This window comes from Eutrigla gurnardus, assembly GCF_963514095.1.
Source record: "Eutrigla gurnardus genome assembly, chromosome: 4".
NCBI lineage: Eukaryota > Metazoa > Chordata > Actinopteri > Perciformes > Triglidae > Eutrigla > Eutrigla gurnardus.
In genome coordinates, this window is record NC_139918.1 from 25,559,005 (window position 1) to 25,570,692 (window position 11,688).

Here is an 11,688-nt window from a genome sequence, read left to right on the forward strand (position 1 = left end):
GCCTCGCCTAGAAAGTGGAAGAGCTCAGGCGACAGCAGAACAATAGAAACCTACAATAAAAAGAATATACAGGAAGTCACAGGGATGTTTATCTGGCATTGTTTTCTATCCTTTTATTTGTGTCTGCTTAGTAAATAATTTTTTTAAATTGCTGCTTGTTTAGTGCTGTACAGCAGAAGCTATATTTAACAGATTAAACGTGAATTACACAACGTGAAACAAATACACCACATTCTAGTCTTGAATATTACATTTCTCACAAGATTAATGCGTTTCCAAAACGGTGTTCAATTTTGGATTTATTGGTGTCCAAAAATTAACTGCCATGCTTCCCTACATGCCCTAGTCGTACTAGGGTGGTGGGTGGTGCATTGTTCTGTAATCTGTTTTGTAAAATAATAAATGCCGCTGATTGGAGACCTTTGTCTCAAAAAATGTTGTCAAAAGTGAAAGGACACCATTACTAATTTATTGATTGTTTTGTATTATTAATGCAAACATGCAGAGTAAAAAATACAGTGAAGTAAACAGTATAATAATATTTGCCTCTGAAACGGGGTGCAGTACTTGAGTAATTGTACTTTATTAACTTTCACCAAAAGCTTTTAGAATGAAACCAAAATAATAAAAGAAAACACCTTTTTTTTTTTAAACTGAAATCATGCTGCTGCTGCTTTCACGTTAGCGTCAGACTTTAGCTTTTGTTTTCTGGATAACTCAAAATAATCCAGCGTCTGCTATCTGAAGTCCTGGTCAGACGTGAAAACATCGACAGCGAAAAGTGCTGCATCCAACAAAATACAAGACTTAAAACATTTTCAACGAGTTAGTGTCAGAATACATTTTATTAATACCAATACAGTCATTGACCCATTAAAAATCAAGCTGAACACAAACGGAGCTTTTCCATGAACACACTAGACTAGGTTCTTCTCAGTAGCCCTGCCTTGCCGTTCTCTCCTGGTCCACGGCAGTCTGCAAAGCCGTTACCATTTCTGTGGATGATAAAACAGAATTAATAAAAGGCCAAAGCACATGCATACAGAGTTCTGCCCTTTATGTAATGCAGCACTTGATCTGGTCATGCATGACACGTCACTGCTACTATAATAATACAAAAGGCTCCTGATGCTCTAGTTACAATGTTGTCGGTTGTACTAAACTTATTTTTGGATTAACACTTTTAGTCCTATAATTATAACAGCCTGCCTGGTCCTTTTTCTTTCTTTTTTTTGCAATAAATGTGTCATAAAAAGTCATTTTTGAAAATTACATTGCTCCTTTTTTTCCAAGAGAAATGTAGTTTTCAAAATCTGGCAAGGTTTTTTTTTGTCATTATTATATATTATAAATGCTTAAAACAGTGTGTAAAAGTAAAGAACATATTTGAATTTTCATCAGGTTTCTCTTTTAAAATTCAATTTGATTTAGCTTGGAGTTTGTTGATAAATTAATTGGACAGAGAAAGAACAGAAACCGAGATGGAGGCATGGTTTGTACGAACCCAATAGCTTCTTTGCGTGATTCACCAGGTCTGGAAGTCCTGCCTCAATATTGTACGTGGTTTGCCCCATCGCGTTGAAGAGTTCATTGGCGGTCTGAGAGGCAAGAGTGGTACAAAAGTAAGGACTCAGAGCCTCCAGGTAACATGCATTATCGATATGGTGTAGAGAAGAGCAGCCTCTACCTGGAACTGGACATAAACCTTCTCCTCCAGCTCTGCCACTTGGGATATGGCGTCATATACACTGGTATCCTCAACAGATTCCTACAACAAACGGAGCAAACAACATTTAAGCATGCAATAAAAATCAACATTAATTAGGATTTTTGGATGGATCTTGTACAAGCTGACCTCCTCTGATGAGCTTTCCAACTGTGCCGCTGCCGCTCCGCTAGCCTTGGTCTTCCCCTTCAGTTCCTTCACTCTGCCAAAGGTTTGGGAACATTTTTCAAGTTCAATCTTCCCAGAAATGACACACAGGCTTCCTACACCTTTTCCAAGGTCTAATTCAAGCAATTTCAAGGTGCATTTCCATGCCTTTCCAGCACCTTCCAGCTGTGGTAAACTCCATATTTGTATCAATCCAATGGTCAGTATTCAGTCTACTTATTATGTCACTTGTTCATCACATTAAATGAGATGTTATTGTCCTCTAAACAACCAACATGATGTTTGGAGACAGCTTTTTACAGAAGGACCACAAATGAAAGGAAAACTAATTCCACTAACAGATCCACATAAATATAATCACCAACTATTTTCATCATCTGTTCATCATCAAAAGTCATTTTTCATGCAGAAATGTCAGAAAATGCTGTTTTCAGTCCCTCAAATATGGAGATCTTCTTTCCTCTGTTCTATCATATATGTCATCACATAGAACACACATTTCAAGCACGTATCAAACCTTGAAAACACCACACTAACATTCAAGTGTTTTCAAGGATTTCCAGCACCCATACGAACACTGTATATGCTTTTCAGAATAAAGTTGTATTTCCATTACAGTGTTTCCCCTAGAATTTTTTTCAGGCCCGGTGGTACCCAACGAAAAAACCCTAAACAGACGAGACGTGTGGGATGGTGTATTGGTGCAGTTGGATTAAGTCAGGTGGCACAGCAAGCAGTCTGCAATTCTGCAATTATTATATTTGCATTCAACATTTTTGTTCAACCAGAGTGTATTCAAGATCACAAGGAGAGAGTGACTTATTAAGGTGCTGGTTGATGGAAATGATCAGGGTCCAGAAAAATATGGCTGGAAAATGATGAGCATCACGTTAATAGCTACAGATACTGTAAAACACTACAACGACATATGAGTGCATATATTGTCTTATTTTATCAAGTAAAATATTAGTTATAGGTTTACTCAACAGCAGTTAACTCAAAGTTCCACATCTTATCAAAAACAATCCTCCCCCCGGGGAGGGGGGGCAAACGGGCTTTGGCCGGTTGTACATACGTCATCACGTCCTAATACTACACACACATGGCGTGATGTTGTTTTTAAGGAGCGCCGTCTCTGCTTATATTTCTCGACAACACTCGACCTGCATCAGCGCATGTGCGCACGAGCGGATCTGTGCGAGCAGACAGCGCGAGCGCAGCGGGTTTTGGACGGAGACACACAGCGGCATTTTTATTATGTAAAAATAAATAATAATGTAATGTAATAAAATAAATATTATGGACCCTATGGACCGGTTCCGCTCACACCACGAGTCTGAAGAGTGCAACAGCTTATCAAAATACAGTGTCAACGTTCCGTGTTTTCAAAGTAGAAAGCGACAAGTACACGGAAGAAGAACGTAGCGGGAGCGCGCGTCTTGCGGAGCAAGTCTGCTGTGCTGCGCGGAGGCGCTCCTAATGTAAATGATTATTGATTTATGAATGAATTGATAGGTAGCCACCTATCAATTAATTCATAAATCAATAATTTATTTTTGGTATATTGATTTTTTTTTTTGGCCTGGCGGCAGGTCTCCTTGGCCTGGCGGGCCGCCAGGCCTGTACAATGGTAGGGGAAACACTGCATTACAATAAAGAAACGTACCTGTCAGCGTAACGTAGCGTGTTCATCGTGTATTCACATGACGTCATGCCTGGGGACACCATGGCCATCTATGGAAGAAGAGAAGGGAAATTATGTGCATACTCACAATAGAGTGTCAGATGTGCATCATCCCCTACCAGGTAATCACATCACACAGTTAGGACGTACCATGCAGGTCCTGGACTTTTCTCGGATGAAGGAATCTCTGAGGACTTTGGTCAAAGTGCTCATTCGGAAAGGGATGTGATCGCTGTTCATTCCCAGTGCACGGATACACTCCTACGGGACACACGGGCACGTTAGGGGTGATGGTCAATATCCTTTTATGTAGGGCTGGGCAACATGGAAAAAAATCTTTTCACAATAATTATTTTCATATCAGTCGATATTGATATATTATCACAATATCAATCATTCTTTTTTCTGAAAATGTTCTTCATTCATTTCTTTCAAGCTTAAAGGTTCTATTTTACTCCTAAGTGTGAAGATATGACAAGGTTAGTTTTGGCTTAAATATTATTTATTTTCTCTCTGAAGTTGAACACAGAACACAAAATGGACAACTAAATTCTAGGTACAAAATAATAAATAGACTAAAAAACATTCTGTATATATCCTCAGAACAAATTCCAGCAGCCTTCAAATAAAAGCTGTTGCTTTTCGCCAAGTCTCTTGTATATTATTTATTATTTTAACCGTAAGGCACGGCTTCTTGTCAGATTTAAATATCCAAAATATCTCCACACAAGCTAATTTTATTTTTCTTTAGAACCTTTAATTTGAGAGTGCCATTGTTACGTGATCTACTCTACGAGCTGGTGTTTGCACACGTCCACGGCCTCCGTAACCGACCTTGAGTGCCAGCAGGCTGCGGTTGATCTCGGCGGTCTCCACCAAAGTGCTGCGGTCGTTGCTACGGACGTCGGTGCCGCGCTCGTTGCCGGCCAGATCGACCAGTGAAAATTTGCCGTGCAGGGTGGAGGCTCGGTCGTTGCGCCGCAGGACGATCTGAAGGATGGCGTGAGAACGAGAGGAGTTGGCGTTGGCGGAGGTCTGGCCTGAGGTTCTGGAGAGACAGTAGAACAGAAGGAATGGGAAACGGCAGCCAAGATGTTATGTACAGTATATAATATATATTTAGAGTTTTTTTTAAATTGAAGAATGGCAGAAAAATATGAGAATCCATGTCTTGTTCTGAATAACTTCGACATGCTTTGCTTTTGTACCTGCAGGACCAAAAGTGTAGCAGAGGTTTAGGGAGAGGAAAGAAACATGGGTGGAAGTCTCACCTGCAGGCGCTGCCCAGCTGGATCATCTTGATGACGTCTTCTGTCGAGGCCACGTAGAACTCCTCCAGGCCCACCACCTGAACCTGCTGCCGCTCATCCTCCATGACGCGGAGCTTGTTCTTCTTATTCAGCAGGTCGTACACCTGAATAACAAAAATTAAACTTTTAGGATAACTTGAACATGTTTGTTTTTATGTTATTTATTATCAATAAATGTGTTTACTTTTCCGTTGTAAATCTCGAAGAAGCTGACATGAACAGAGACATCCAAGCTGGCATACCTCCGGTGGTTCAGACAGGCGAAGACATCGTGGGCTGGAATGGAAAGACTCTAAATGATTGCTCAGTTTATACAACACCTAATGGGCTCATATACTGAGTTTATGGGAATAAAGACAAATAATGCAGATAAAACAAATAGGAAGATTGCTTATTATACAATTACATTCATATGAAAACCCAGATTAAATATTTCCTTCTATGCGAAGTGGGTGGAGAGCCGTTGGGTGGATGGCTGCGGTCCTACCTGCCAAAGAGTAGATCCCTTTAGAGCTGTTCTGCTGCTTCCCGGTGAAATCACCTCCCATCGTCTAGCGTGAAAATAAATAAATGAATAGAATTCTACAAATGGAAAACACAGCTTCAAAACAAGTCGACGCAAACAGGAAGCAGAGGCTTACGTGAGTCTTCCCACTTCCTGTCTGGCCGTAGGCGAAACATGTTGCCACACCGCCTTCGAAGATGGCTTGCACCAAAGGTTTGGCTGTGTACCTAAAGAAAAGAAGAAAAGCATCCGGCATGAAGTGAACTCGTTGTAAAAACAAGAACAAGACAAGAATAACATGTTTGAAAAGTCCAACACTGTTAATCCCCAATCAACACCCCCAGACACACTGAACTGATCCTGCAGTAAAGGTGGCTATCTACAAGTTATGAAAAACAAAACACTACAAAGACAGAAAGATACTTCGTATATCTCAGGATGAAAAACGGACCAACCCTCCAACTCATTTTAGAAAACCTGCAATCAGTTCCACCTGGTCCCTTAATAAAAAAACGACACACAAGGTCATTACTTGTAGACCAGGTCGTTGGTGGCGGTCTCATCAAAGGAGTAGTCGAAGTGGAAGATCTGGTTGTCCAAGTACTTGGTGAGGTCCACCTTCTGTTTGGGCTCGTGGACCAGAAGAGCACCGTTTCCAGGTACAGAAACCACATCGATCTCCTTCCTATTGATCTCTGGAATAAACAAGAATGGCAAAGTCAAGATCGCCAACATTTTGTGCCATTAATTCTCTCTTTGTAGTCAGATGCTGCCGTGAACTCGATGTTTAGAAATCACACCCGTTATACCTGGTTTGTTAAGGGGCCGCTTGCGAACGCACACACAGATCCTGTGAGGTTCAATCTGTAAAAAAGAAAAGACACAACGCATGCTTTAAGTATGGCAATAATGATAAACCAGCTTACGTCTTCACAGGACGATTTGTTCTTGGGTCCAAACTTACATGGTCAGTCGTTGATAAGGGGGTTATTTCCAGAGTCTCTCTGAAGTCTTGGATCATCTCATAGAACTTCTGGTTTGGTCGAGAAGCCTCTCCGAACTAAAAAGGACAACAAAAGACAAGTAAAACAAAAATTAGATGGAGCTTCTTCTGTCTAAAAGTGGCAGAAAAAAAAGAAGGAATATAGATAAATAAAAGAACGAGATAAAGAAAACTTCACCTTTCCCCTCTTGGTCTGCACGTCGGGGGGCTTTACAACACAAGACAGCCGTTTGCTGCCTTTGTTTAGCTCTTTGGGAGCCACAGATTTCCTTCTGCCTGAAGTGCAAACAGATGATAACACCTAATGACCTCACATGCCATTGTCATCATTGCAACAAATGTAAACACAGAGCAGGTATATGCCCGAGATCATGCAACACCTGTTTAGATTTCTCATAGAACATGAGAAATCAAACAAATCATGCTTTTGCAGTAGATAAGGAGATCCCTCTCTTTGTACACGGGATGTGTCTATAGATCCAAGTGATCCGGTGGAGAGACGCATCATGTCACGAAACGTGTGGCTCACCTTTGGCTGTAGACGGAGGAGGCATTATCTCAGGTTTATCATTTTCCTTTACGGCCTCGCGGGCCGAAGACAGCGGCGTCCGTTTGGACTCGTTCCTTCTATGCTGCCGATTAGGAAGCACTAGAGCAGACACAAGGGTGCATGTGAGATTAGAAACAGAATAAAATATAATGAAAAAATATTCAATAAAGAAAACACTAAAAGATTACGTAGGACATAGGGGAAAAGAAAAAACGGAAAATCTACTCTAGGGCATGCAACATGTCAAACATCGTTTACTTTTAATGAACTAGAATTGATTTTCCCTGCATTATTATTATTATTATTATATTGTGATACTACCAGTAATGTGTCATGTGACTGAGGACAACGTAGTTTGCAATAAAAATATGTTAAATCAAAACAAATATGTGGCTTATATCAGCGTGTCTGGATCTCGTTTCAGAAGGTCACCAACCAGAGTCTGTGAGGACCGATGAAGAGGGGGGATCCCGTTTGGTCTCCGGGTTCGCCTCGGGAGACTCAGAGGTCTGGGCAAGTGCTAGACCAGGACCCGGGGGCTGGAACATACACGTCTGTCTGGACAGAGACCGGTTGACAACTGAAAGAAAGACAATCAATTAGGTATTGCTAACATATTTATTTGTTTGTGTGGGTTATATGTAAACCCAAACGGTGTGGATGGGATGGAAGGAAGCTGTACACGGCGGCCCAATCATGGGGAAAACAGAACATGTCTCATATAAAAAAGGTGAAACCAGATCCTTCAGAGACCCCGAGTGAGAGACGTGAGCAGTGAGGGTTTTCACATAGCTGCAGAAAGTGTGGCAGGTGATTAAATATTCGATTATATTTTGCATGTGAAATAGTGAAAGTGCTGCATGCCAAGAATTTGAAGGTCATCAATATGCATCTGTGTGCCACTAATCATTAAATCAGAGCAAATGATTATCTGAGTAGATATCAGCTCTTCAAGGATTGTGGATTTTTTTGTTATTTGCACCCGTTAACTAAAGGAGTGATTCAAAGATAGGTTGGCTTTAGAGAGAGAGAGGAACATGCATGCCGTGCCGACCTGACTCTTCAGCTTTGGCGACTGCCTGAGTAGAGGCTTTTGAAGGGAAACAAGCTGTTAGGAGCCAAACTATAGGACATCTAAAAAACAAACAAATAGTACAATGCATTTACATACAAGAGGGAGGGGCAGGAATCCTGGAGGAGCGCAGTCGACCCTCGTACTTCTACGGAAGAGACAAACGGAGAGAGCGAGACACGGCTCATTGCATCAGTTGTTTAGATGCTTTTCAACCAGCAACAATGTTGAACCCATTTTTTTCCAAATTCAAAAGATGAGAAAATGACATTTCTTTGTGATTTTGTGAGAATCGTATCGTAGAAGAGACGATACAAGGAAGCAGCTCAGAGAGCTCCGGTGAGTCTGGTGTGCTTCTTTGTTATTTGGTGACGTTAGGTCACTCTTACCTTGTCTTTAGGAGGAGGCGGTGGTTCTAAGGTTTTATTGGTGATGGCCTTTATGTGGTCCAAAAGCTCTGGATTGAGTACACATAACTCACTCACTTCAACCTTAAAATCACAAGCAGACACACCTTAGATTAGAGGTCGAGGTGATCGAAACACTGAAGACAAGACAAGTAACAGCTGTTTCACATGCACCTGTCCAAAAACACACCTTCATGTTAATACAACCTTTAATAAGAAAACATAAACCTTCCTATTTGTTGAAGGTTATGATGTGAAATTGTGATGCAGAAATGCCAACATAGAGTTAAAATCAAGTCATCAATGATTATTTAATGTCTTAGCATTTTATACATACATCATTACAAAGTAATGTTTTATATTGTAGGAGGTTTATATGATATGTAATACGGGGTCTCTATAAAGGGGTCCTTGGCCTGATGTATATAAATAATGACACCTAGTTTATGTATGTACAACGTATGCATATACAAAAATAACACGATATGGCCCGTTTGTGTATCGGATGTTGAGGTAGAAGGTGTCTGTAGTGTTGAGGTAGTATCAGGAGAAAAATACACAAAAAAGGATGAGTCAAGGTTCCTACACCTTTTCCAAAGTCAAGTTCAAGCACTTTCAAGCATTTCAAGGTGCAATTTCATGCGTTTCCAGCACCTTCCAGCTGTGGTGAACTCCATATGTGTATCAATCCAATGGTCAGTATTCAGTCTACTTATTATGTCACTTGTTCATCACATTAAATGAGATGTTATTGTCCTATAAACAACCAACATGATGTTTGGAGACAGCTTTTTACAGAAGGACCACAAATGAAAGGAAAACTAATTCCACTAACAGATCCACAGAAATATAATCACCAACTATTTTCATCATCTGTTCAACATCAAAAGTCATTTTTCATGCAGAAATGTCAGAAAATGCTGTTTTCAGTCCCTCAAATATGGAGATCTTCTTTTCTCTGTTCTATCATACAGGTCATAACCATATATGAACCATATATTATTTGTATATTTGTATACAATACTCAGTAATCAGTATATTTATTATTGCACTTGTTATTATCACATTAAATCAGATGCTATTATACTTTTCTCAGTGTTATATCATTTATCATCACAAATAACATACATTTCAAGCACTTTATTCTAAATCCAAGCACTTTTAAACCTTGAAAACGACACACTAACATTCTAAAAGTGTTTTCAAGGATCTCCAGTATATTGCACAGATATATATATAAAGGTAGGTACTCCCCCCCCTTCATACCTCCTTTCCTCGGCACATGTTCCTTTCGTTCCACTCCACCATCACCATGGTCTGGGTCGGGTCCACTGTCTTCACCGTCGCCAGGTGAACTCGACCTGGTTTCAACGTCACACAGACACAGACAATTATATAACCGTCGAGTGTCACGTTAGGCGACATAAAAGCGTCATAATGTTTACGTGTATACGTTGACTCACCATCGCTGCGGCCGATTTTGACGGAGAGTCCGAGGAGAAGTCTGGACAGGTTGCTCTCCATTTTTTTTCTAAACGGTTAACGGAAGAATTCAAACGTCAGAGTGACGCTAACGGGTTTCGGAACGAGCTAGCTTTAGCTTGCACTATGCTACGGCCGCTATAAAACCACTTCCATCGCTAACTGAACTAATATGGAGCAGATATTGATTTTAATTATGTTCATTATTGATATTCTCCCACTTCCAAACACACTTACCTACGTGCCAAACTCTCAACGCCGCCAAAGTTCGAAACTGGCGTTACTTCCGGCTACTTGTGCCTCTGATTGGTCCCCGGGATAGTGATTTGTCTTCGTGATTCTTCTTCTACGCCTTTGTTTGAATTCAAAATCTCAAATGGGCGTTATACTGCCGCTACGTGGATCGGTGAGGAACGACCCCCACAAACCAAATCAACTGTAAATGGATAATCATAAGAAAAAACGGTAGTTTTTTTTAATTGTAACTTTTATTATTCACACGTTAACATTAAATTAGACTTTACAGGTTTAATCCATCCATCAGCACATTCCACTTTATAGTTATTATATTCAATATTTATGTTTCCCATTGTCCATTGCCCTCATTGTTATTATACTCGATATGTATATTCTATATAATGTTCTTGTGTTTTTATTTTTCATTATGTATATTTTATGTACATTTTATGCATACTACGTTTTGTTTGCCTTCCAGGTCAAAAAGAATTTCAATGTACAGGATGACCCTGCTTTTCTAAACAAATGACAATAAAACACTTTGACTTTTGACTTTGACTCTGATCACAATAGTTCTTTTCTGAAAGCTATTATATACATTTTGTGACATTATACTTTTGCACCACAAGGGTAGACTTCAGAGTGAAACATTTCTGTTGCTACACTACTTTGCAGAAAGACGTGATATATGCAAAAATAAAAAATAAATAAGGAGCTCATAATATCTGATGCACTGTAAATGGTTTACTAGCCAGCACATGGAGTGATTTGATTCCCCACGGCATTAAACTACTTCATACAGCTGATATATTTAACGATCATTTTCTCACACTTATGATCCAGGAGTAACAGTAATGTGATACCAAGGAAAGAATATAATTACATGTTTACATGTCAATAGAGCTTGAGCTTATTTAAATCTGTTTTGTTGTAAAAAAAAACAAACAAACAAATGTAATAAATAATAATGCCTGTTCACTGAATGACCTTGTTCTAAATGCTAATCTGACTGTTCTTCAGATCAGGTGAATATTACAAGAAAAGCAACAGGATTAAAAATGGAAGAACATTACAAACCTAATCATATGCATAAGCATCGTGCAGGTTTTCTCAGTAGAGCACGTACTTCTAACATGCTTGAAGCTTGGCTGATGTATACGAGGCAATACAAACATGTCAACTGTCGGAGGTTTTGCTGTCATGCAAACCAAAGTAAAGTATACATTTTTTTTTTAAATATCCCTGATTGTAGGTCACCGAGGGCAAATCAGCGAGCAGGCCTGCCGTATGATGACAATAATTACATCCACTGCTGCGAACCCACAAACAGCATCAGGTGATCTGGCTGCAATCCTGCTCCAAACGCTCGTTCATCAAGCCTGTTGCGTTTGTAACCACAGGAATCCTTGTGTTTGTCCACATGCTCGCTCTCTTCCCACAACACTTCACCCCCCCCACATGACATCAACAATCAAGGACAGCTGACCCATAATGCAGTTCAGACTTGCCATCAGCGTGGGAGGCTTCCCATTTTTCTGTGCCCA

The 11,688-nt window shown here is 40.1% G+C and overlaps 1 protein-coding gene across 3 annotated transcripts; it reads right to left on the bottom strand.

Moving 5' to 3' along the window:
• Window positions 1–826: 826 nt before the first annotated feature.
• kif2c (kinesin family member 2C) lies at window positions 827–10,216 on the bottom strand. Of its 3 annotated transcripts, none has more exons than XM_084007507.1 (23): window positions 10,145–10,178; window positions 9,889–9,955; window positions 9,692–9,786; window positions 8,408–8,509; window positions 8,118–8,166; window positions 8,001–8,036; window positions 7,383–7,526; window positions 6,926–7,045; window positions 6,575–6,672; window positions 6,358–6,453; window positions 6,203–6,257; window positions 5,926–6,088; window positions 5,530–5,620; window positions 5,376–5,439; window positions 5,073–5,164; window positions 4,850–4,992; window positions 4,413–4,626; window positions 3,729–3,839; window positions 3,561–3,628; window positions 1,856–1,928; window positions 1,688–1,768; window positions 1,505–1,598; window positions 827–995 (listed from the first exon to the last, which is right to left on the bottom strand). In XM_084007507.1, the coding sequence occupies exons 2-23, from the start codon at window positions 9,947–9,949 to the stop codon at window positions 934–936; spliced, it is 2,112 nt and encodes a 703-aa protein (XP_083863633.1). In that variant the 5' UTR covers window positions 9,950–9,955; window positions 10,145–10,178; the 3' UTR covers window positions 827–933. The 3 variants fall into 3 exon arrangements, with proteins under 3 accessions (XP_083863633.1, XP_083863634.1, XP_083863635.1); XM_084007508.1 differs by having other exon boundaries at window positions 9,889–9,956; window positions 10,149–10,155; XM_084007509.1 differs by lacking the exon at window positions 8,001–8,036 and having other exon boundaries at window positions 9,889–9,956; window positions 10,145–10,216.
• Window positions 10,217–11,688: the final 1,472 nt, after the last annotated feature.

Bases quoted from the DNA above. Each gene is read 5' to 3' on its own strand.
- kif2c (XM_084007507.1), bottom strand. From the start codon at position 9,949: ATGGAGAGCAACCTGTCCAGACTTCTCCTCGGACTCTCCGTCAAAATC. The intron at 6,089-6,202 runs GTATAACGGGTG...TGTTTATTCCAG, and splicing joins GCGGCCCCTTAACAAACCAG to AGATCAATAGGAAGGAGATC. The intron at 4,993-5,072 runs GTAAACACATTT...TTTGTTATTCAG, and splicing joins TCGAGATTTACAACGGAAAA to GTGTACGACCTGCTGAATAA.